General features: G+C 36.5%; 2 protein-coding genes and 1 pseudogene across 7 annotated transcripts; 2 read left to right on the top strand and 1 right to left on the bottom strand.

The window, feature by feature from the left end:
* Nucleotides 1-620: 620 nt before the first annotated feature.
* Nucleotides 621-3,402, bottom strand: LOC132190406 (alcohol dehydrogenase-like 7; annotated as a pseudogene).
* Nucleotides 3,403-4,917: 1,515 nt separating this feature from the next.
* Nucleotides 4,918-16,208, top strand: LOC132189192 (Ubiquitin-like superfamily protein). Of its 6 annotated transcripts, none has more exons than XM_059603791.2 (18): nt 4,918-5,110; nt 6,312-6,441; nt 6,561-6,678; nt 7,395-7,502; nt 7,612-7,733; nt 7,830-7,913; nt 8,746-8,919; nt 9,004-9,073; nt 9,150-9,298; nt 10,950-11,114; nt 11,195-11,266; nt 11,685-11,805; nt 11,926-12,246; nt 12,359-12,519; nt 12,615-12,830; nt 13,924-14,559; nt 15,314-15,469; nt 15,755-16,208. In XM_059603791.2, the coding sequence occupies exons 2-18, from the start codon at nt 6,313-6,315 to the stop codon at nt 15,824-15,826; spliced, it is 2,874 nt and encodes a 957-aa protein (XP_059459774.2). In that variant the 5' UTR covers nt 4,918-5,110; nt 6,312; the 3' UTR covers nt 15,827-16,208. The 6 variants fall into 6 exon arrangements, with proteins under 6 accessions (XP_059459774.2, XP_059459778.2, XP_059459777.2 ...); XM_059603795.2 differs by having other exon boundaries at nt 6,293-6,441; nt 7,395-7,460; nt 7,615-7,733; XM_059603794.2 differs by having other exon boundaries at nt 6,293-6,441; nt 7,395-7,460.
* Nucleotides 16,209-18,707: 2,499 nt separating this feature from the next.
* Nucleotides 18,708-24,522, top strand: LOC132190532 (cytoplasmic tRNA 2-thiolation protein 1). Its single transcript, XM_059605551.2, has 11 exons — nt 18,708-18,792; nt 18,906-19,568; nt 19,978-20,092; nt 21,159-21,301; nt 21,864-21,983; nt 22,256-22,368; nt 22,446-22,538; nt 22,643-22,683; nt 22,959-23,025; nt 23,136-23,247; nt 24,104-24,522. Exons 2-11 carry the CDS (start codon nt 19,452-19,454, stop codon nt 24,266-24,268), a joined length of 1,086 nt encoding a protein of 361 aa, XP_059461534.1. The 5' UTR covers nt 18,708-18,792; nt 18,906-19,451; the 3' UTR covers nt 24,269-24,522.
* The last annotated feature ends 675 nt before the right edge of the window (nt 24,523-25,197 follow it).

Below are 25,197 nucleotides of genomic sequence, written 5' to 3'. Positions count from 1 at the left end.
TTAGTAAAAGATCGAAAAAGCAATTCAAAAGGAGGGTGGGGGCATCCAAACATAGAGAAGCATTCAGTATTCAACTGTACATCATTCTTGCAGGAAAAAAGAAAAGAAAAAAAGAGAGCTGTCCATGTATAAGATATGTTTAGCAACCACCAAGGTGGTAGTCGAGTTGGTAATGAAATTTCTTTCATCCTAGTGGTCGCGTGTTCGAATCTGCTTGAGGTAGTAGATGTGTGAACCAAATGCTACTTTTGAAAGGGCTTTACCGGCTTGCACCTTGGTGGGGCTGTGGTGACGGACTTGTCTTCCCTGGCAGTAGCTATGGCTCAAACCGGATATTCCACAGCGGATGGGGACCCCGATGGTAACGCCCAAGGAGAAAAATTACATTGGTCATCCCTTCCCACCCTTTCAATTAAAAAAAAAAAAGAAAAAAAAAAGAGATATGTTTAGCAAATTAACAAACGTGGTGACATCTATTATTTGATCAAACATTGAAACTTGAACAGATAGACTATAAATAATACAGCACATGCTAAAAGTGAAGGCTAGCGAAGTCCCAAAAGTTTTATTTCTTGTCATTGAACCTTCACCATTATTAAATTCCATAGAAACTAGCTTACTCATTTGTCCATCCAAATTACACAACGAAGACTTTGTCCTTCATTGAGTAAACCAAAAGCTTTGATGATGTCCTCAAAGCTTACCTCATGCGTAACAAATTCATCCAGCTGCAGTTCCTGACAGAAGAAAAAAAAAAATTATCTGTGTGCATTTACCAATAACACCTTGGCTTTACAGCCAGGTGGCGTTAAATCACCTTGTCCAAGTAGCATTTAAGGAGAATGGGAATATCAGATTTAGCTTTGAGCCCTCCAAACAAGGATCCATGAGGCTTTTCCCGCTCTGAAGAAAATCAGAAGTGCCAAAGCTCACCACATGTGAGCCCGGCTTAATTGGCCACTCGGCCCACTCCTAACACAATAGTTTTTCCCCAGCCCTGGTAAAGAGATAGAAGATTATATTACCAATTGTTGTTTAATGCACCATACCACACACGCACAACAATCAGTCACTCAGTTGAATGATTCCTATGTGCAAAGAGAGAGAGACAGAGACAGTCTAGACAGAGACCTTTCGGCAGCAGGCCACCAGGGATCCCAATCCGACACACTCAAAGCAATAGTCTGCACCTCCACCAGTTATCTCATTGACCATCTGCCCAATGAGATGAAAAGAAACTGCCAACAGTTAAAAAACCAGAGCATTACTTTGCCAATCTTAACCTTATCATTTCAACCATTAATCATTAATAACTTTGATGGTACAACCAAAAACATGTTTAGTTTGCAAAGCATAAACAGTTTATCCCAAGGTTAATAATGGGGTATAAGAGAAGACCTGGCTCACAGATTTATATTTCCAGTGTCTCCAGCATTGATAAAGTCTGTGACTCCATTTCTTTTTTTTTTTTTTCTGTATTAAAAGAAAAAAAAAAAAATCAAGAACCCTTGCAGAGCTCACTCAGAATCTGATTATGATATAAGATTTTTTACACCATTATATTAATCAATTTCAGGTTAATCTGACTTATAACTAACTGGAAACATTGATAACATTAAATTGATCATATTAGTAATTTAGTGTACTCAAATAAAATGTAGTCACCCATTTCAAATTTGTTTGGGTTCACATCCACTCCAATGATTTTAGAAGCTCCACGTAGTCTAGCTCCCTCTGCTACCTAAAAAATCAACTGATAACCATGAGCTTTTTTCTATACAGCCTGTCAAGGATGAATGCAAGGAAGAAGATAAAACAATCCATATACTAATTAAGTTCTGCAAGTTCGTACAGCTAATCCAACAGACCCCAGTCCAAAAATAGCAACGGTTGATCCTGTCTCCACATTTGCTGTTCTCCAAGCAGCACCAACCCCTAAAACCCAGATAGATCGAACAGAGGTTATTGTTATGTGAAAGGCCAACCTTTGATGAGTTAAACCGGATGGGCTCATTTGTTTTTCAAACTATGGGTTTTTAACTCTAATACCTGTTGATATTCCGCAGCTAGCTAAGGAGGCATGCCAGGTTCGGAGGGAGTGAGGGATCAATTTTTGTTAAATGGGCGGGCAATGTCTACAACTGTATATTCAGCCAAGTTTGAGACATTTGAAAAATGATAGACAACCTCCCCTTTGAGGTTAGTGAATCTGCTGGACTTATATCTTGGCATCCAAGGAGATATTTTGAAAGGGAGTTTTGAACATAGGTTGCTCTTTTCTGATTTGCAATCTACACATTCTCCACAATCTGAGACGAATGTAGGGATTATAGTGTCTCCTTCAGTTACTTCATCTACATTCTCCCCCACACTTTCCACAACCCTCCAACACATAAAATTTGTGGGAACAAATACCAGCTCTCACAACCTTAATGCTTGAACACTTACTTGAACACTGAATAAGACCGAACAATATGATGGATCTTTGTCATCTAATGTTTCTGCATAATCTTTAATGCTCATATATAGCTTATCACATTGGCTTAATATATGGCAAGCACTTTTTAGGGTCCTGAGATGAAGGAATGGCAAAGACTAGGATATGGTAAGAAAAGACAGGGTTTTCCTCCAAAAACTTCCTTCAGTTCAATTTATAAAACATGTGAAAAGCACCGAGGTGATGAGAAACAAAGCTTTTATTTCTCACATTGCTGTTAAAAGAAAACATGTAGCAATGGTAGCACCAGAAGCTGACAGAATGAGCTTACGTTGATTAAGATGACTTATATACTCTCATGCAAATGTAATGTAATTAAGACCATTTTCTACAGAAGCAATATTTTGATCATCCCACCGGTTACTCTATACTCAAATTTATCAAAGCAAATGAATTTTCCAGATATCAAATATCTGGCGTCACCAATTAAACAAGAAGGAAAAGAAGAAAGAAGACAAATTGGAAAGTGTGGTGAATGTGTACCCGATAGCTTCGTGACCGAGAATTCTTGGAAAAATCCCAGGAAAATCCTACAAACACAATCAATTGGCTTACATGCGTGAAAAGTGACATGTAGTTTTGAGTTTCAGAAAGAATATGGTTTGGGATCGATACCAACCTTCATTTCCCAGAAAGTGACATCGCATTGACAGAGGGAGGTGCATATGATTCGAACCCGAACCTCACGAGCCATCGGCGGCGCCACCATGCATGATCTCCTCGATCACCAATGGCTCACCCCGTTTGCGACTTACCGCAGCTAATTAATATAAAAACATTTAGAAACAGTTTCAGAGACTTCCAAGAAAGTGTACGTAAGAAATTAGTTTCAGACACTTGAAGAGTACGTTACCTCTGCATCTAATGGGCTTCCCTCTAGTTTCACTTGACGAATTCTCATCCATGGCGTCCAAGACTCGCGCGGTGTCTTTCTCTCGCTCGCCTTCTTCCCTCTTAAAAGGTGACAATCTACGACACGCGGAGTTCTCGGCGGCACTTGGCATGAATACAGTAATAGGGTGGCCATGTGACCATGTGAGAGTGAGACAAATGGCAATGACTTTCATATTAACAAAGGCAAGAGAATTTTCCTTCGGCCATTATTGGAATGGATTTTGGAGAAACCGATAAATGCTATTTAGTATTTACCATATTTTTAAAATAAAAATTCAAATTTTTGGATTTTTCTAAAAAAACAAAATCCAAAAATCCTTTTACTTAATTGCTTGCATGGGTGAACCTCACAATCCCATCCAAATTAATGTGAGCAAACTAATTCTAGTAAATCCTCGTCCCTAACAAAAAAAAAAAAATCCTCGTCCCTAACAAAAAAATATGGACAAAGCAAACAGGTCGGTACGTACGACAATGTATCTTCCGCGTATCTCTCTTACTTTATTTGTTTTAGTAAAACTACGTATGTGCCTTTATATTTTCTAATTTTGGAAAAAAAAAAAAAGAAGGAAAAACTAAAAATAAACATATTTAAAATTTAAAACTAAAATATTTTCTGCTAGAAGAGCCATCCTTAACCAAATCACCCCTCTGGGTCAGCTTAGGGTTGCCAAATCACTCTCAATAGCCATAAGGGTGGCTCGGCCAATGCCAAACCACCCCTCTTCCAACTTTTTATTTTTATTATATATATATATATAATTTAAAAGAACATTGCAAATGTTTGGTAGTTTGGAAGACATAGATACAATCTTTAGTTTGGAAGACATTGTAAATTGGGCATTAGTTTGAGAACTAATGATATACACACTCTCACTCCCACTCTCACACTCATTGATGTGACTTTTAAAAATCATTTCAAAGAGTGATGAGAGTAAGAGTGTGCTGAGTAAGACAATGATCCTCTACATTTTAAATAAAATTGATAATAAATTTGTATATTTAAGTGTATATATGATTTTACGGAACATGATTATTTCCAGTTCAAATGAACCGGATAGTATTCAGTTAGTTATAGTGGAAGGATATATTTTTTTTTTTTTTTCACTTTTTGAGGGGACAAAAATATACATCCACTATAACTAACTTGATATTCTAAAGTTCAAATGAAATAGAGAAGATCATAATTCTGATTTTACATTTTACATTTTTTTTTTAAAAAAAAAAATGCCAATATTTAATTTTATATTCACTGTTAGATGCACGAACTTTAAAATTCAAAATCATGACCATAAAACAGTTATTATCAATTTCAATTAAAATAAAGAAGATCTTCTTCCTCCAAGAATATAAATGTGTGTAGCATTTTTCATGGTCCGACCGGTATGTGTTTTCTTTTTCCTTTGTTTTATACATTATTATTATTATTATTATTATTATTATTATTATTATTATTATTATTATTAATTATTGATATTAAGTAACGCCCTTCATCTAGATCATTCTAGAATTGCTTTCATAAACGGACCAGACTACCCAGCCTAGCTCTGCGTGTGCTCGAACCCTCGCAAGCCCAAATAAAAGTTTCCTCTTTACTTACATACCAAGTAATCCTTACACCCCTTTTCACATTTTCTGCGACCAAATCAAATCCACACCCTCTCAAGTCTGCTCTCATCTCCACTCTCCGATTCATTCCCGGCCATCCGCGCCAACAAGGTTCGATTACAATCTCCTCCCTCTTTCTCTCTCTCTCTCTCTCACACACAATTTTTTTTGTTCTCTGCGAATTTTCCTATAATCTCTAATTCGATTATTGGATATATTTACCGCGATTGGCAGCGTGTTGAACTAGAAATGCTCGCAAGAGTTGATTGTGGCTAAGATTTTCAGGATTTGTTTCTTGATTTTCTAGTTGTTGAATTGTTTATATTTTTGAATTTTTTTTTATTGGATTGTTTTCGTAAAAGACTTGGCTGCTCTGTAATGATAGGGTTGGATTCTGGATTTGAGACAAACGTTAGGCTAGAGTATGTGCATTCGTGTGGTTTTTGAGCATTAGGGTTTGATAATCTCATTTTGCTATAAACACCTGGGAAATGTAGCTTTGAGATTATCTACATTCAACCGAAAGAGAGCGTAATTTAAGTGATATTTTGGAATTAAAATCCCTCTCTTTTTTGGGCGGTTCCCTTCTCATATGCATTGTGTCTGTGTTGGCGATTGTGATACCTATATGTGCCGAATGTGGTTGTGGTGGGGTTAGTGGAAAAGAGACATTTAATGAACCTTTAAGTTTCACTATAAAGACGTGCATTTTGCAGTTCCAAAATATGGGAGTTTAGTGCGTGGGAAGTAGGGCAATGAAGTTAATGTACATTTTGAGTCGTGGATTTGGTATCTGCTTTCTTTTTGTAATGTGTATGTTGCGAATCATTATTATGTTTGTGGTAATCCATTATTAAGTTCAATGACTATTTTCTGGGCAAAGTAACTGTTCGTTCTCACAAGTTAATAAGTTCAGAGAGGAAAAGGACGTTTAACTAGTAGCTATTAAAACGGAGGTAGGAAGTTGGCATCTTAATGTATTTTCATATGCTGCTGTGCACCCCCGTTCATCTGCAAGAAATGTCAAATAGCTGTGTTGCGTTGGGAATTTCCTCCTTTTTATGGACTAAAATGAGATATATATGCTATTCAGATTCCTTTTTATGGTGGGTCTCAATGTGAGACACTGCGGATTATGCTTTTCTTGAAAATATTTTCGCTTACCTTATAAACTTTTTTTACCCATTAGTTGTCTAGTAAATCTTGTTTTTATAGTATGCCACATATGCCATGTATTTTCCGCTGCTCCTATAAAATTTTTGTGGACGGCTGTGACTAAATTATGTGTTTTAGACTTACATTGTTGATATAGCATGGCGGATCAGTACTCTAGTGAAGGTTCCAGTACTGGAAATGTTTCTGGGGAAGGCTCAGATTCGATTGTTCAGCTCAATATCAAGACTCTTGATTCCCAGATTTACAGTTTTCAAGTGGATAAGAATGTGAGTTCCAATCTACCTTATTCACAGTTATGTTTTGCTTTATGCAAGGCAGCATGGGTTTATTTGTGACTTGCATAAATTTTATGTGTAATTCTTTTGTGGTTATTGAGTTATTTCAGGTGCCTGTTTCATCATTCAAGGAGAAAATAGCCAATGAAATTGGCATCCCAGTTGGTCAACAACGGCTCATTTTCAGGGGAAGGGTCTTAAAGGATGATCATCTCCTCTCTGAGTATCGTATCCAAACACACTTACTAACTTATCACATTGCGTGGTTCTAACACACAGACATTTATTAATTCATCTTCATGTGTATTCGATTGAAATTGGTTGGATATTTACAATATACCATATTAATTGCTATATTATTTTTTAACATCCTATTTGTCTTCTCTCTTTTTTTTTTTTAAAAAAAAATTTATTTATTATTTTTTTTTATGTGTTTTTGTTTTTGTTTTCAGAAGATGCAATATCAGTTGTTAGTAGGAGTTTATATGGGGTTCCTTTTTAAAAAAGCACTCGCTGCTGGAGACCCAAACATTTAAGATCAGGAGAACCATAATAAGTCAAAGTCATATAGCTATATAGAATTTAGCTTCTTCTTCTTCTTCTTCTTCTTCTTCTTCTTCTTCTTTTTGGTACCGGTCAAGTCCTAATTATATGGTTTATAAAGGGCTTGGATGATCACTGGCAAATCTCTGTGTTTGTGAATACAAGTTGGCTGACAGTACTTGGAAAAAAGTTGGTCTTTTGTTCTTCTCCTCCAAATTCCATTTAGTTGTGATTTAGTTTAGTTTATCTTTCATGTATTAAGTTTTGTGCATACTGGGGCTGTGTAAATCTTATTGTCTGTGGTTATGTTGCCAGTCTTCATTGTTTGTAGAATTGGTTCATTTTATGCAGCCGAGCAATTTATGGCTTTGTTCCAGAAGTAGTTCCTTAATTGGTTGTAGATGTGGAAAATGGGCATACATTGCATTTGGTAGAAAGGCAGCCAGCACAGTCACAACCTTCATCTGGTACAGGTTCTGGAGAGACTACTGGGGATAATGGAAATAGAGGTTGCTTTCGGGATTATGTTGCTTGTGCTGTATATTGGGTTTGGAAATTTCTAAAAAGTGAAAATAGTCAATTGCAAGTTAAACTAATAGTGGTTTTTTCTCGAGTTAGCAGGAAGTGATGCCGGTACTGGCAATCCTCGTAATCGTGTTGGGCAAATTTCGCATAGTGTAGTTCTTGGGACCTTTAATGTAGGGGATCAAGGTGAAGGCATGGTTCCTGACCTTTCCCGAGTGAGTGTTTTTGCTCTCAGTCTTGCTTTAATTTGTATATTAGTTCATGTTGATAAGTTTGCCGGAAGGCATTTTGCCTTTTTGTATGAATTGCAGGTTATAGGGGCTGTTTTAAATTCTATTGGACTTGGTGGCCAGACTACTTCTGTTGGTACCGGTGTCCCACAGTACTCTAATTTGGTAAGTAATGCATGTGTGTTAAAATTGTAAGCATTTTCTATAGCCAACTTCTAGAATTACAACCTACAGGTTTGGTTTCATGAGTCATGTTAATGATAAGACTCTTTTGAGGTTCTTTTATGAATTTGTTTTTCTTGCTACCTTATTTTATCTCATTTGTGGTATTTTTATCTTCGTTGCAATCCCTGTTTGAACTACATTAATCCTATCCACTGGCTGTAAATATTATTCATGTCACATCCATTAACTTATCTTAACATCTCAAATTCCTCTTTACTTGTTGACTGCATAACACTTTGTTGAAGTAAAGGAATGCTGAACTTATAGCTTTTGCATTACCTCCTCCTCCCTTGTTTTAGTTTGATAGGTATAAATTGCGTACTCACCTTTGTCTTATCTACTCCACATTAGTATTGACTGTAGTATGCTCTTTAATCTTTCTTCTGCGTACATGATAGGACTTGATAATGGATCATCTGCTATTGGGCATATTCTCTCTTTCTATTTTAGCTACTCATAGTTTTGTATTTGCCTATAACTTAAGGTAATTTTTTTGATAAGTAAGGTAACATATTAAGCATATTTGGAGCCACATGATTTGGATGGCAACTAACATCTGATGAATTTAAGACTGGAGTTGCCTTGGGGTCATGAGAAGAAACTGTGATTTGGCAGCGGTTTTGACTAAGCTTCTCTGTCATTAGGGACTTTAAAGTTAAAGAAAATTTGACCCTATTAAGGGTTAATTGACTTTTGTTCTCATGTAAAGCATGCAAATGTCTTCTTCTTTTTTTTACTTTTTCTTTTTTTAAACCCATATGCTCTTGGTCAGGCTCCTCAAGGAAATGAAACAGAAGGGACACATGGTAACGTTGGAGGTCAGCCCCAGGTAGGAAATCAAGCACAGTCTGGGCAGGCATTTCCTAGTCAACCATTCCAATCTTTACCTCAAGTTGTGCAAATCCCTATGGCTGCAGCAGCAGTACCTGTTCCTTCCCTTCAAGTGGTAGTGACATATTCCATTGTTGACGTTCCACTTACATTTTGCATTTAACTGTTGTTAAATATATAATTATTTTTCCCATTTCAGCCTATTCCTGATTCTTTGAGCACTCTTTCCGAGTTTATGAATCGCATGGAGCATACACTGTCACAAAATGGTGATTATTCCAAAACGCCTTCTAATCTTGTAGTTGCAAATAACTGCAGAAAATTAACCAGTTCTCCGTGATGTAGGTTATCAGCCATCTTCAACCAACACTGGTAATCTACCAAGGGTAGAATTACCTACGAATGCACAAGGGTTGCGAACACCTGAATCATTGAGCATTGTCCTGCGTCAGGCGGAACGACTTCTCAGTGGTCATGCTGTCGCTGCACTATCTGTAATCACTATATCAGAATGCATACAATTTTACTTTTCTTTTTTGGTGGTTTTGTTTCCTTCCTCCTGGGTTTTTGACCTCTAATATTCAAGTCTTGCATCAGAATTTTGTTTTGTGTATATTTAGTTGTCTACCTCTTTTTGGGCTTTGTGTTAGATTATACTCATTATTTCTAAAAAAACTTAGTGTATGCTTGGTAAGTGTTTTTAACAAGAACTAATCTAATGGTTGGTTGGGACTGCTACATTAGCATTGTAGGATAGCTGTGGGATAAAAATATGGTTTTTAATGTTAGTCTTTCTAAAAAGCAAAAACCATGAGAAGTGTTTCCAAAACATAAAGAAACAAAACCAAAAAATTATAAAATTAGGGTGGTTTAAATTAAAAAAAAAAAAAAGAAAAAGAAAAAAAGAAAGAAAGAAAACTTAGGCGGCCACCCTCGGCTGCTGGGCACGTAGCCAACCCCTCTATCTTGTTGGATATATAACTCTTTTGTGGATGAGAGCAACTTTTTAGCCTTTACGATTTTCAGCAACTTTTGGAACATTTTTTAATGAGGGAAAGAGCGAAGAGACTTCATTATTTCTTTCGTTCAGTAGACCCACTCTGAAATTCTTAGAAATATATGTCAGTGATAAGAACTCTGAATGGATTCCCGATACTTTCATTATTGGGACTAGTGTCTTAATTACAACCTATAATCTTTTAGAAAGTTTGAGACAAGTAGTTTTACATGATAGAGACCTATTAGTATGTAATAGACCCTAGTTCCACTCATGCAGCAGCTGTCCGGTTGCATAAATTACCAGATTACCCTTTACATAAACTTAGATAAAATCCTGTTAGATGGTAATAACCTCTTAAATTACCTTGAGAAATTGTTCCCGGACCAAAATTTCTAGTGGTCTCAGGCTATAACCTGTGTTTTTGGCTTCAAAGGGGATACTACTAAATGTGCTTGCTTGTGGCATCAAAGAACTGGCAATATGGAGAAACCAACAAATGACTTGTCAAGTTTTAATCTCTGAATGTGGAATAGGTCCTCTTTTTACATAGTTTACATTGCATTTTAGGTTCTATGAACAGAGAAATTATATTGCAATTCAAATTTTAAACATGAATCAAATCATGAGAAGGCCCTGGGCTACATACTTTAATCCATAGGAGTCTCTTTCTGGTCCTGAGTCATCTGCATCCACCCACTGGGTTAATTTAAGTGTAGCCAATGATTTCGGTATACATTATGAAGCATATTCTCAACCAGCTCATTGTATGCCATACATGTTACATGCTTCATTGTGATGCAGACACATGATCCTTAATGAATTAGTGCACAAGAGTTTTGGTCGTTAATGATACTTGCAGTTAAGTTGTGGAGAAAATTAATTCATAGCTTGGGTTATATAACTGCACTTTCTTTAAGTAGAAGTGTAGAATGTTTTAATGTGATGATACATTAATTATTCAGTGATTCCTAAATAACACATTTTGAAATGATGAATTCTGTCCTATTTTGTTTTTCATATATAGTTCTTATTGCTTTGAGGTGTAACTCAACAAGTTTGGGGTCCACTAAGATGTTCCAGTTTAATATTTGTTTACCGTATTTTCTCTGATTGCATTCTACTTGTAACTTGCTGCAACATCGTAGCATATTGCAGGACGCTTGGAGCAAGAGGGGTCTTCTTCTGATCCTTCCATAAGGGGCCAAATACAGACAGAATCAATGCAATTTGGGCTTGCAATGCAGCATTTAGGTGCTCTTCTTCTTGAGCTTGGCCGCACAATTTTGACACTGCGAATGGGACAGTCTCCTGTATGGGTCTTATCCTTCCTATGTGCTTTAGTTCATTTATGAGTAGAAAGCATTTATAATTCTAGTTGTTCAATTTGCAGGCAGAATATGTTTTAAATGCTGGACCTGCAGTTTATATATCTCCATCAGGACCTAATCCTATAATGGTTCAGGTTTGTCAATGACTGCACACTTTATCAATTCATTTACATAACATTAAGCATTTCAAGTACTCGTTCATTTTGACTAGGTTAGGAAATTGTTGAATATGCCAGATATGTGTAAGGCTGATCATCAATAGATTATTGCGAAGTTAAAGTAGAGACATTGTAAGTAACTTATTCGCATTAGTTGTCGTGATAGGCCTTGACTGTATCATTCGTCTCTTAAGTAATTTGTATTCAGCAATAATAGTATTTTCTCCTGAAACTCTATAAGACCAGTTCATGCTAAGGCTGATGCTTTATGAAGTCTAATTGAAAGCAGATTAGCTTGGTTAATCTTATCTTATGTAAACCCTAGTAGGTATGACTTCTAAACGACTGGCTTGGTTATGTCAATTATGCATTGGCCATCTTGTATTACTTGCAGCCTTTTCCTCTTCAAACCAGCTCCCTCTTTGGTGGTTCTGTTCCTCAATCAAATCCTGTGACTTTTGGTCCCGTTGGTATTGGGAATGCTCCAAGGCACATAAACATTCATATACATGCTGGTAAGAAACTGTTTTCTCTAATAGATTTTTTTTTTTTTTTACTCATAGAAAAACGAATTTTTTTGTACCAATCTGCATGGCGCACCTTCTATATGGTGATTTGATGCTATTAAATATCAGGTACTTCGCTCGCTCCAATTGTTTCAGCGGTTGGTGCAAGGGCAAGTAATGTGGAAGGAATGCAAGGAGAACATCGTAGTGCTGCTGGTTCTGGTGATTCAGGTGCAACAAGGGTGCTACCTATGAGAAATGTATTTGCAACGGCTGTCCCATCACGTCCTACTGGCGTTGCAAGTTCTGGTGTTGCACAACCTGGTCTAGGTGTTTCTGTTTCACAGCGGCCTGCTGACTCTGTTTCACTATCCTCTGTTATATCTGAAGTCAATTCACGAATTCGGAATTTTGTTGGTAATTTGCAAGGAGAGAGCATGGTTTTGTCAGGTAGCTAGTCATTTATTTTTTTAATTGTTTAATTTATACTGAACCCATGTAGTGTCAGATGGTGATAGACATAATGCTACTCAGCTCACCAAGCTGTTCTTTCTGTATGCAGGTCAAGCAGAGACAAGTGTTCAAAATTCATCTGTCGAATCTGGTGCACGTAGTGATGTAGGGATTGAACAGCCAAATACCACGACAGTCAACTCAGTCAACAGAGTTGGGGAATCAGGTGCATCCGTGCCTGGGTGCACACCTGAAAGTGAAGGTCAGAAGGTATATTTTGTGCACAACACGGGGATTGTATTCCTACTTGTTTTTTTTAATTATTGTTTGAATCTTGTACTGATTTATTGATTAACCAACACCAGCTTGGATTTGACCAATTAAGTAATAATGATGCTTCAACTGGCTTGAAAGATGTTTCTGACTCCTCTGGAAGTTCCCTGAGTTGTTTGAGTGGAGGAACTGCAGCAAAGTCGGAAGATGTACCAGAAAATGCTCTGAGATTTGATCAGAAGCATGATACAACTGAGGGTGCCAAAGCTGTTCCAATTGGATTAGGGCTGGGAGGTTTGGAACGTAAGGTAAGCTAATTATGTATTGTTATTAATATTGTATTCAAGAACTTATTTAAAGTTATTTAATATGTCAAATCTCTCTGTAAAGTATTGCTATATTTTCAACTTTACATGTGGTTTACTTGGCGTAATGTTTCAACGTTTTATTAGAAGTGGACATCTAGGACTTACTGTTGGATCAGTCCTCCTCCCGTTGTCTTTGACTGCAATGCTAGTGGTGTTGATAGAATTATGTGAATGCTTATTTTTGTGCTAAATTGCGAGGTCAGGTAGCTTACATTTTTTGAGCTTGCATGTAACTCCAAAATGCTTCGCTAGATGACAGGATGTTTGACTCAAAATTGTTGTATGTTTTTTTTTCCCCAAAAGGGAGGAACTGAACAATCTATGTTCTTTATAGAATAGGTAAAACATTCATAATAACTGAAAAGGAACTTTACATGTAAGACTTGGACCTTAAATTTTTTTTGTCTTATATAACCCAAGGGGTAGTTCAGTCGGCTAGGGACCACATCTCCGAAGGTCACTAGTTTGAACCTCCTCTCTTCTTCTCCTTGTGGCCAATTAGTTATCAAAAAAAAGAAGTGTCTTATATAATTAGTCTGTCCTTTTGCTTTATTTGTGCCATTTTTCCACTTAATGTTAAGATAAATGCTTTTCTCTTGTTCCGGTTTTACTTGTTATGCTCTTTTTATTAGTTTAATGTACAGAAAACATTGTTTGGTAACATAAATTTTACAAAATGTAACTTCTTTATTTTCTAAATATGTCATAATTGTATTTTGCATTCTAGATGCCTGTTGTATATTGGGTTGTATATTGGGTCTTGATTGGTTTTAGTCAAATGTTAAACCTATTGGCTTGAGTTTGTATATTTTCAAATTAGTACTTGACTATTCTCCCTCAGGCTTGGTTCTCTGTATTGAATGACCATGTGTGCCATGTGCCACTTTGCTTGGTTTCAATTTAATTTATTTTATATTTCATATTAAGTAGTAGGCTATAGGTATATTCTTAGTTTTCGGGTGCTTTTGGTGACATGATCGAGCATCATGTGTTCCATAGTCTTACTAAATCCATGTATTATTAATGCAATCAGAGACGGGGCATGCAACAAAAAAAGGTCACTGGTGGTGACAGTGGTACAACCAGTGCTTCTGTTGATGAAAATCAGCGGATTAGGACGAGTGGCCAACAGATTTTGCAATCTCTAGCATCTCATAGCTCTGCTGTAAGTAGTATGAATGCAAATGAGCGGTCCCAGGGACAACTACCCTCTGCAGTTGGGCAGGTCATGGACAGTAGACCTCTGGGAGCACAAGGTTCCGATGGCCAGATTGATATGGCAAATTTGATGTCCCAGGTTCTGCAAAGTCCTGCTTTGAATGGTTTGGTGACAGGTGTTTCAGAGCAAACTGGGGTTGTCTCTCCTGATGTATTTAGGAATATGTTGCAACAGTTGACTCAGAGCCCACAGATGAGGAATACAGTCAATCAAATTGTTCAACAGGTCGACACGCAAGATCTAGGAAACATGTTTGCAGGGCACGGAAGAGGCCAAGGTGGTGGCCTTGATTTGCCTAGGATGTTCCAACAGATGATGCCCATTGTATCCCAAGCCCTCAGCGGTAGGTCAACCCCCTCTCAACTTTTTTCTGCTGTTGAAGCTGAACCACCATCACGGTATAATGAGAGGCTGAGCAGTGATGACAAACAAAATGAACAAAACTTCCAGGTTTGATATGCACACATTCACTAAAGAATTGTATTTTTTTTTTTTTTCTACAGAAATTTCTTACAAACCAGTTTGTTTTGTAGGAACTAGTTTGTAGAGTTTCCTACAGTCCAGCTTCTAAAAGCGACATGTGTAAAGCATGTGATTAATGCATGCTCTTAAAAAAAATGTGTTTCTCACATGCTGAAGACATGTTACTTTTAGAGGCTAGTTTGTGAGAAATTTTTGTCCTTTTTTGCTCTGTTACATTCATTACTCCTTGGAGGCAGTCAGTCAAATCTACTAACTGGGCTTGTTTTGCATGTGCGTCTAACTTTTATTGCCATGGCTTTGTCAAAAATCTCTACTGCAATACCTTGATTTGATTTTAGATGGCTACCTCATTGAACTGTTTCATATCGTTCATCGTCCCATTGACATGTTTCAGTTATGGAGCACTTCTATTGACATACCAAGTCATGGAATTCAAATCTGTAAAGTATTTAGGACTAATTAAATTATGTTAACATCATCACTTTTGATATTATTATATGCTGTCATGATTATTGTTTTGTGGGCTTTGGTGCTTAAAAGTAAAATTTCGTACTTTGCCTATAAAAATCTGTATTTTATAATGTCCTGTATTTCTGCATCGATTTGGTCTTGCTGGTATTTATAAAGAACTAGTGTTTGGTCTTGCTCTTTTCTTTGGCTTTTAATTGATTTCTGTAGATGCTTCCATTTTATGTGTTAACATACCATTTTTTTTTTTCAGATCGACCTTCAACCAGTGGCTCAGAGGATTGAGCACCTGAATCCACCAGGAGATGTTTTCCGCTCTGTAGCTGAAAATGCAGTCCAATTATCTGGTAGCGGAAGTGATTCCAGAGATCTTGTGGATGAGTTGTGCAGCGAAGAAGATCTTGCTAATGTAAGTGTCCAAATGTTGACTTTGTGAACTCAAAATCAATTTGAGCTTGAATATTTTGCCTTTGGAAAGGGGAAGGGGAAGGGAGAGATGACTGGAAGCACAATGAGCTGCACTTTGCATTGCCATGCAGCTTTAACCCACTTAATAGTGATTGCACTCACGTTACTTCTTGATCTGATTGTTTTAGAAGCTATGACTCCCTCATTTGACTGCTTTAAAAGCTATGAATTTCCTTGTTTGCATATGTTGTTCATGAGCTCATGAGATTTGTTTTGGTTTGTGCAGGAATATATGGAAATGTTACGACGCAACATTTGTCAACGACTTCCGGGCGACTCTGGGCAGGACAACCTCTAACTAAAGCCCCCCAATCCCAAATGGGCGGGCATGTTTGTGGCTTGCGGGAAATCATTGTGAGCATTATAGAATGGTTAGGTTTGCTGGTACACTGTAGGTTACTCGGAAATCATTGTACAATGTAGGTTTGCAAAATATGATGTGCTTTTAAGTTATAGATGATCTGCTTGTTACAGACTAGCATCTGGTTCATAGTCTATCAAACAACTTTTGAGGACCAAAGAGATATGATGCATGGCTGTAAGCCTGTAACAGCAATATCTCTAGCCTTATGCTCGTTGGTCTTCAAGATTTTATTGTGTGCGCTGCAAATGCAGCGTAGCAGCTGCTGCCTAGTTCTAATATTTGCGTAGCCACGCTAATCTACACTCATTTTACACTTGTTAGACGTTTTTTTTAATTTTTTTAAGTGACTGAAATAAGAAACCACTTAAAACATGTTAGTTGCCGGTGTGGGTGTGAAATGAATGTGGAGAGTTGTTGTGCACATATTTGCAATAGTTCAAAAGTCGCATATAGGCCAATCCTTGTCTGCTACCACTCAAAAAAGCATCACCATTCACCAATAACCATTTTTACGGTCTTTTATCGCTTTGTTAATGCTTTTTAGTGGATGTTTTGTTTAAAAGAGTATAATGATGCTACCTAAAGGTGAATATAGTTTTGAAGCTTAGGTTAGCGTTTTTGTTTTGACAGTGAAAAACAAAAGAAAGACAAGGGTTTAATAAACAAGGGTTATTTTTTGCGCAAATTAGTTTTGGACCTAAGAGCATTATTGGGCTACCTAAAGGTTATTTTTTGTTAGCATGTAGTAACAACTAACAATCAGCCAAAAAAAAAAGCTAAAAGAATGGCTAACTGTTATGGTGCTAGCGCAGTATCTCAACAGTGCATAAATTAAACTAATAAAAAAAAATTTAATCTAATTTTCTCCACTTTGAAAATAGTGAAAGTAAATAAAAGAAAACATATTTTAAATGAAATACTGAAAATAAAGAGCGTGATGCAAGGGCTTTAAAAAAAATAAAAAATAAAAAAAAAATTTATTTTTTTAGCTAGAATTACTAAGCCAGATGTAATTTTCTCCACTTTGAAAATAGTGAAAGTAAATAAAAGAAAACATACTTTAAATGAAATACTGAAAATAAAGAGCATGATGTAAGAGATTTAAAAAAATAATTAAAATATAAAAATTAATTTTTTTAGCTAAAATTACTAAGCCAGATGCAATGCTCTAATAGTAATCAACTATTACAGAGTAATGCTATTATGTTATAGACTACGCTGGTGTGAATGAATAGTTATTATACCACTGACTATGTTACCCAATGCAGTACTATATTCATAAAAATTAAAAATTAAAAAAAAAAAATGTATGGTCCAAATTTCTAAAAATTGAAGAACAACATTTCCTTCAATTATTACATTTTTAATAGATGTAGGGCAAATATCTAAAAAATTGATCAAAAGCTTAAAGTTTCCTGTTTGAACTACTAAAATGCAACGTTATGACGCCCTCCCTTTCTTGCACACGAATAAGATCTTTATCAACCTCAATTAGTCGGTGCACAAACATGATATGGTTATGTAACCAAAAAAAAAAAAAAAAAGGTGACAAACAATGACTTTAACCTTACAATCTCCATGGCAAAATAGATTTTGCAACCATATGCAAAGTCGTCTCAATAAATAGAATGTTATAATAAAGCTGCCTTTATTTATTCTTCATTGATAATAATTATCTAATTGGAGGGAAGCCGTATTTGAACTCCGCTAATTACTTATTGCTTTCCACTTGGTTAGTGTGAATAGGGTTTAGGGTTTAGGGTGCATACATTTATGTGGATATTTTATGCGAAAAAAGTCGTATGATGGTAGGGCTGAAAGTATTAAATCTCTGTGAAGATTTGCAGGGAGTGTTTCTATGAGGTCTTTGAGGAAGAGATCCATCAGGTAATTGTGTAGAACCAATTATTCAAGCCTGGTGAACGCATAGCTATTGGTGCCTCTGGTGGAAAAGGTGAATGCTTTGCTTGTTTCTTATTCTATTCTTCTGTAAAATTGTACTGACTATGCTTGTTTCCTTAGTGTATGGTATGAGTCAGGTTCAGGAGATACACTAGTTTTACTTCCTATCTTTCAAAAGAAGCAAATATGGTCATTCGGGCGTCGCTATTGCCTAATTTGCTGTATTTGATTTATGTGATTTGCATTTTATTGTTGGTCCCAAGAGTAATTAAAATGATTTGATATTATAAAGAAATGAGAAATGTTATGGGTCAATAACTTTCCCATATTTAGCTCATATTCTATTACAATTAATTATTAGTTTTGTGGAGTCTATCATTGACTTATGTGAGATCCATATAAGTCCACAAATCTAATGGTTGATTGTAAAGGAATATATGCTAAATATGAGAAAAATATTGACATCTAGCATTCCTCTAAAGAAATAGAATAACTTTTATAAAGATATAAATTTCTTTCAAACCGGTCTAGAGGAAATATCCAACTCATTTAAAATAGTGTCAAGTCTAGATAAACATATAAAACGTACATTAAATTTTTAACTTCATTAATAACAGTTTACTAACTTAGACTAAATTTAATATGTCTTTTAAATGTTTATAAATACTTGGCACTATTCTAAATGAGTTAGAAGATATTTCCTCTAATTTGGAGGAAATTTTTGTCCCTTCCATAAAGACATAAACCACTAAACCAGGTTGTTTGTCTTCTGATTAAAAAGAGACACATCAGCATATCGCAGCAAATAAGATAAAAACGAAAACACAGGATCCAAACCCATTTTCCCATTGAATCGGCGGGTAATGTAATATAGTGCACGCCGCGTGCAAAAATAATTTTTTTTTTGGCCACTGCTGTTTTCTCCACAAAAAAGCTCCAAACGCCGACGAGCCACTGCTCAGCCACCGCTCTCACCTCCCTGTTCCTCCACTGCTCTCGTAAGTCCTCTCTCTAACTCTCCGTCTCTGTTTTTGTCCCTCTCTCTCTCTCTCTCTCTCTCTCTCTCTCTCAACTTTCTCTAATTTTCCTCACTTTCTTGCTCTCCAAACAGGAAACGCTCGAAGAACATCTCGGTGTTGATTAATTTGAGCTGAGGTTACAGACGTCCATCTGTTTGATTTCGAAAAAACAAAAACCCAAAAAGAAAAGAAAAGAGAAAAATTCGTGCGATTAGAGAGAAAGACTGTTCGTAGTCATTATCGTTCCTCTTTAAATTAAAGATCCCAATCCCTTCTTTTCATCATTTGATTATTTTCTTCTTCGTCCTTTCTCAATCCCCTTGTTTTTCTTTTACTGCTACTGCTATTATATTTGTTATTGCTGTGCGTTGGTGTTCCCCAAATATCACTTTCCTTTAGCTCTTACATTCAGACATTGAGGAAGATTTTGTTGTTTTTAAGAGTTTTTTTTTTTTTTTTTGTATGGTGGTTGGAGGAGGAGGAGGTGGTCGTCCGTTGCTGATTGAATGGGGAAAGGGGGTTGTAGATTGAATAGGGAAAATGGGTTTGGATACTGTGTTTAGGGTTTAGGGTTATTCTCGTAAAGAAAACAAACGCATTACGTTAAATCAAAGCAAACCAAACATACCCTAACGGCCATGTTAGCGGTTGAAATGAAGGAAGCGGCGGCGAAGCCCGTTAAGGCCGGTGGTCGCCTGTGCTGCATTTGTAACAAGAGAAGGGCCGCCCTCAAAAGACCCAAAACCCTCGAGCAGGTGACTGCTCCCTTCTCTCTCTTCTATTGATTTCACTGTTCATGGAAAGCTTTTGAATCAATTCACCAAAAACTGTTGAAGCTAAGTGTGAAGGCTGACCAGATTGCACGCGTTTTTTCTTCTTCTGTTTTTGAATTAAAATCGTTGCGAATTACCATCAAAGGTTTATCAACTAAAGAATTTTGAAAATTAGAGTTATAATTCTAATTCAGCTGCCTTTATTTATTCTTCATTGATAATAATTATCTAATTGGAGGGAAGCCGTATTTGAGCTCCGCTAATTACTTATTGCTCTCCACTTGGTTAGTGTGAATAGGGTTTAGGGTTTAGGGTGCATACATTTATGTGGATATTTTATGCGAAAAAAGTTGTATGATGGTAGGGCTGAAAGTATTAAATCTCTGTGAAGATTTGCAGGGAGTGTTTCTATGAGGTCTTTGAGGAAGAGATCCATCAGGTAATTGTGGAGAACCAGTTATTCAAGCCTGGTGAACGCATCGCTATTGGTGCCTCTGGTGGAAAAGGTGAATGCTTTGCTTGTTTCTTATTCTATTCTTCTATAAAATTGTACCGACTTTGCATGTTTCCTTATTGTATGTTATGAGTCAGGTTCCAGGGGATACACTAGTTTCACTTCCTATCAAAAAAAGCAAATATGGTCATTCGGGTCTTGCTGTTGCCGAATTTGCTGTATTTGATTTCTATGATTTGCATTTTATTGCCTCAGGTTTTGGACAAGTGGCTAAAATTTATGGTTTCGGTCTAATAATGGGTCTCCAAGTTTTGTTCCTTTAATTAAATCAAGTTTGGTTCCCTAAATGAAATCAGTCAACATTTGTATGTTGCTTCTAACAAAATAGTCACATATCTTATTTGAGCCATGCAAAATGTTGTGAATAAATGTTTCATATGCGCCTTACGCTTTTAATAAGACTGGTTATTATTTATCAAAAAAAAAAAAAAAGTTTCATAATCAACATATACTAAGGGATGTATCGAATGGTCTATTTGAAAGAACATAATTTATCAGATAAAAATGCTAATGCTAATGTGTGCTTTGAGAGAGTCTTAAGAGCAACAATACTCAATGCTAATGTGTGATTTAGTAGATCATCTCAACATATACTCTCCTCTCCAGATTATGACAAGGAATAGACGTGATTGAGTTTTTTTGTATGTGTTTTGAAATGGTTATATTTTTCCATATAATTGCTTTGTTATTTATAAATTTCCCTTATAGAAGTATGCGAATGAGATATTAGTTGAATCATTTATTCCACAAAATTTTACGACCGCAAGTAGCCCGAAGATAGGGGCAGAGCTGGAGCAGAAGTAGAATGTAGTTACGCCTAATGGCTCAGCTTTGGTTCTAAGTAGATGTTCGTGTTAAAAGTTGTTTCATGTTCTGTTTGATAATGTTTTCACTTCTTGGTTTCATGTTTGTTGGTAGTCCATCTTTATCTCTTTTGGCATGTTGATTATACCATAGCAAGCTGTGGCACGTCCAGCCATCTTGGTTCAATAAGTTACATGTCGAGTTCAAAGATTTTTTTAAAGGTTGATTCTCATTGTCTCTTCCCATTTTTGCAGACTCCACAGTCCTTGCTTGTGTATTATCAGAATTGAACCGGCGGCACAATTATGGCCTGGATCTCTTCCTCTTGTCAGTTGATGAAGGCATTACAGGATACAGGGATGACTCTCTTGAAACCGTCAAACGAAATGAAATTCAGGTGAGCAGATCTTTTCTTTTTTAATAAGCTCCTGCTCATTTTTATTCATATTGTTCTCTCAGTAAGTTTTCACCACTGTTTTCCAGTCAACTTTTATTTTTTTCCATTTAAAGCTGGCTTCTATTTCATGTTTTGATGTTTAGAATGAGATACATATTAAAGTTGTAATTCTTCTAAAAGATTGTGGTCATATTCTTCCTGAATTTTCGAGAAACATGATGACTAGCTTTTATGGTAACAAGTATGTGTGTGTGTACTCGATCATATGATATTTTCCAACTCATGGTTTATTTTGCGGGCATGTGGATTTGGAGTTGATGTATAACATCATTTACTTTAGTTTGTACCAATGCTTGAGGGCTGTTGTAGTGCAAACCTCTTTGCTTGTTCATGATTGTTGTTCGGTGTTGTATACTGTTTGAAAAGCATTCTGAAGCTTTAAGTGATTAATGCTTTGACTTGTTAATTTCCTTCTTGGTGTTCTATATCTTTTCAGACTATATTTGCTTTGTCTTGTTCTATTAATTTGATGAATGACTCTCATTCTAATTTTCATTTTCAGTATGGACTACCGCTAAAAATTGTCTCATACAAGGATTTATATGGATGGACAATGGACGAAATAGTGAAGACGATAGGTTTGAAGAATAATTGCACATTTTGTGGTGTTTTCCGTCGCCAGGTATAGTACATTACGTATCGAAAAAGCTATAAGCACATGTATGTTCATTGTGGTATTATCGGATAGTCCTGCCACTTTTGCTGTCGGTGGCCGACACTTGGCACTGAGGACTAACACTTGGCATGCTTAGCATGATTTGATACTAAACCAAGCACTAAAACACTTCTTCGGTATGCTTATGTTGTCTTTAAGCACAAGGGTTTAAGCTCTATCAGTCGTGATAATTAAGACAAAATGAGGTGGTTTAATTGATGGGTTTCTATATCTCTAAGGCCCTTGATCGAGGTGCTGCATTGTTGAAAGTCGACAAGCTTGCTACTGGGCATAATGCGGATGATATTGCTGAAACAGTTCTTTTAAACATCTTACGAGGTGATATTGCTAGGTGAATGCATTTTCAACTCCTCTCTGTTGTTTATTCTAAAGGTTTGTGCAGTAAACTGATGTGTTTTTGCCTTGTAGATTGAGTAGATGCACTTCAATAATTACTGGTGAAGATGGACCAATTCCAAGATGCAAACCTTTTAAGTACACATATGAGAAGGAGATTGTTATATATCCTTGCGTTTGAAATTCTCAATGGTCGTGACAGTTTTCTAATGTGTTGTCATTTACTTAATTTGTTGGTGTTACTTATGAAACCTTAACCAGATGTTCACGTATGCATACTTCAAGCGGCTGGACTACTTCTCCACCGAATGTATGTTTGTTATTCCACTCTTTAATGCTTTTTCGGTGACATGTTGCAACTTTCTCCATTAGTTTCCTTGTGTAGTTTAAAGGGTGTAGGCTTATACATAACAAAAAATTTAGTGTACTTTTCCAAGTTTGCAACTGGTGTTACCAATATAGAACTGCTTTGGTTAAAGTCAATCAATCACAACCTGTTCCTTTTAGTGTTCTACTTTTGTTGTTGATTGGGTTCTTAGATTGTACTAATTACTGAGATTTTTTATCCTGTTTTTGAAATTGTAGGCATTTACTCTCCAAATGCATATCGGGGTTTTGCTCGTGAGTTCATAAAGGATTTGGAAAGGATCAGGTTCTTGTCTAGTTGAGAATGTTTCGTCAGTGGTTGGCATTTTAGTTGTTTGTTAGTTAGTTCAATTATACTCTGACTCTGGCATATCATCTGTCATCTTACCGAGGCAGACCTAGGGCCATACTTGACATCATCCAATCAGGGGAGAATTTCAGGATTTCCACTTCTACAAAAATGCCAGAGCAAGGGACTTGTGAACGCTGTGGCTACATTTCAAGCCAGGTAAGCTTTGCTTCTACTTCCATCTGAAATAGAACTTTTTTTTAAAAAAAAATGGAGACTTATATCTGATTGAAATTAGTTATGATTTGGACTTATTTACAGCATTGACAAGTATATTTCATGACCTTATGTGTTTATCCCAAACTCAGTAGTACGTTATTACTGCTAAGGTCAACTATGGAACCTGTGCTTTTGCCCCCTAATGCAAAATTCCAAGCTTCACTTGAACTTCCCAATTACGAAGAGAGCATACAAAAAGATTTACTTTTGATGGCCCATTTATCAAAGTAATTATCTGCTTATGAGACAAGCACATTATTGCCTAGGGTTAGAAGGGCAACTGCATTTGCAATATTTTGGGAGACACTGTGCTCTGGTTTTGTTAGGCTATCTTGCCTAGGTTAGACAGCCCATGTGCAGCAGGAAAAGATCAATCATTCATCCTATGAGAACATATCTGCTCTTCCTCTCTGATGTGTTGGTTTTAGGAGATCAAGTACTTCATCTGCTTGTAATTTTCGTATGTAAACTAGCACTACTTTTGGAAGTTTCAGGAGAATATATTTCGTAAGGACTTAATTCTGAGATTGGACTCATGGCTAAATCAAATTGTTGTCATCATCATTATCTGACATTGCCAGCCCCCCGTGTTCTCTATGAGTGTATGCATCCGGGTGTTTTGCATGCATGTGATTGGGAGCATGACATGTGCCCTCGAACCCCTGCCCAAAATTTGTTGAATTAAAAAAAATTCATTGCAATCCCCTACCCCCAAAATTAAATTTCTCGTTTCATTCCCGTGCGCTCATGCACACTAGAGCGTATGAGTATTCATGATCCTTGTTTTATTGTGCAGAAATGGTGTAAAGCTTGTGTTTTGCTTGAGGGACTGAATCGGGGCTTGCCAAAGCTGGGCATTGGCAGGAGTCGAGGCCTTAATAATGATCGTAAGAAGGGAACAAAAGAAAGTAATGCAAAAAAGAGTATCGAGAGCAAGCAATGTGGAACTTTGGACTTCTGATGTAGCACCTGTTCGTCACTTGAGCTTTTGTGAACTCCAGGGACCGAGTCTCAATGCACATCGTAACGATGAAGTTATGGAAGGTGATTGCCTCCCCCATCCCTCTTGGAAGGGTATTGAATAGCATGGAGAAACTTGCTTCAGCTATATTGACGGCGGAAGTAGTTATTTGCCCAGTCTTCTCTTTCAGTACAAACCAATTTGTTTTCAGGGGATCGATGGTGGAGGGTGATGTCTAGTTTTGTTGATGGTTATTGTAGTTGTTTTGTAGATGATTAACATCTTTTAAATTTTTAATAATTATTTTTAATTAAATAAGTATGGAACATACTTATCAAACAAAAAAAAAATTAAATAAGTATGGAGCATATTAATTAAGGAAAAAAAAAAATTGATATAGCAGTGCAATGTGGCACTGTCATGTCCACCCATTTTAATGGGTCATGACTATCTCGACTGAACTTTTGAGGGTGGTCGTAGCTACTAGATTGGTTGATTGGTTCGCAACTTCTGACGACCACATTTGCTTTGTAGTTAGAGGTGGCGCTAGTAAAGAGATGGATGAGTATTTTATCCCTGGGAGTGAAAGAGGGGTATTACTCTTTTTTAAAATCTAGGAAATCAATTAGGACAACTGGCTTAAAACTCACCGTTTTTAGTTAAAACGACTGTTTAGAGCTTAGAGCCGGATGGGATCCGGTTTACTGTAGTTTTTAACAACTAGAATCAATGCTGTTAAATCTCCCAACGATTTAACTACTGTAGGGATTAAATAGAAAAGAAACGAAGGTTGAAATTTAACCAATAACATTTCCAACCAAAATGTGTCGTTTTATTTTGTGAAGCACGGGAGAAGAAGGTTAGAGGAGATATCAAACAAAATTGGACGGCGTCAAGTAAAACGTTAGCTGGAGAAGTTTTTAATGAAA

The sequence above is a fragment of the Corylus avellana genome, chromosome 9 (genome assembly GCF_965113065.1).
Source record: "Corylus avellana chromosome 9, dhCorAvel1.hap1.2, whole genome shotgun sequence".
Lineage (NCBI taxonomy): Eukaryota > Viridiplantae > Streptophyta > Magnoliopsida > Fagales > Betulaceae > Corylus > Corylus avellana.
The sequence above is the reverse complement of the archived record's forward strand: the minus strand, read 5'-3'. Positions and strand labels throughout refer to the sequence as shown.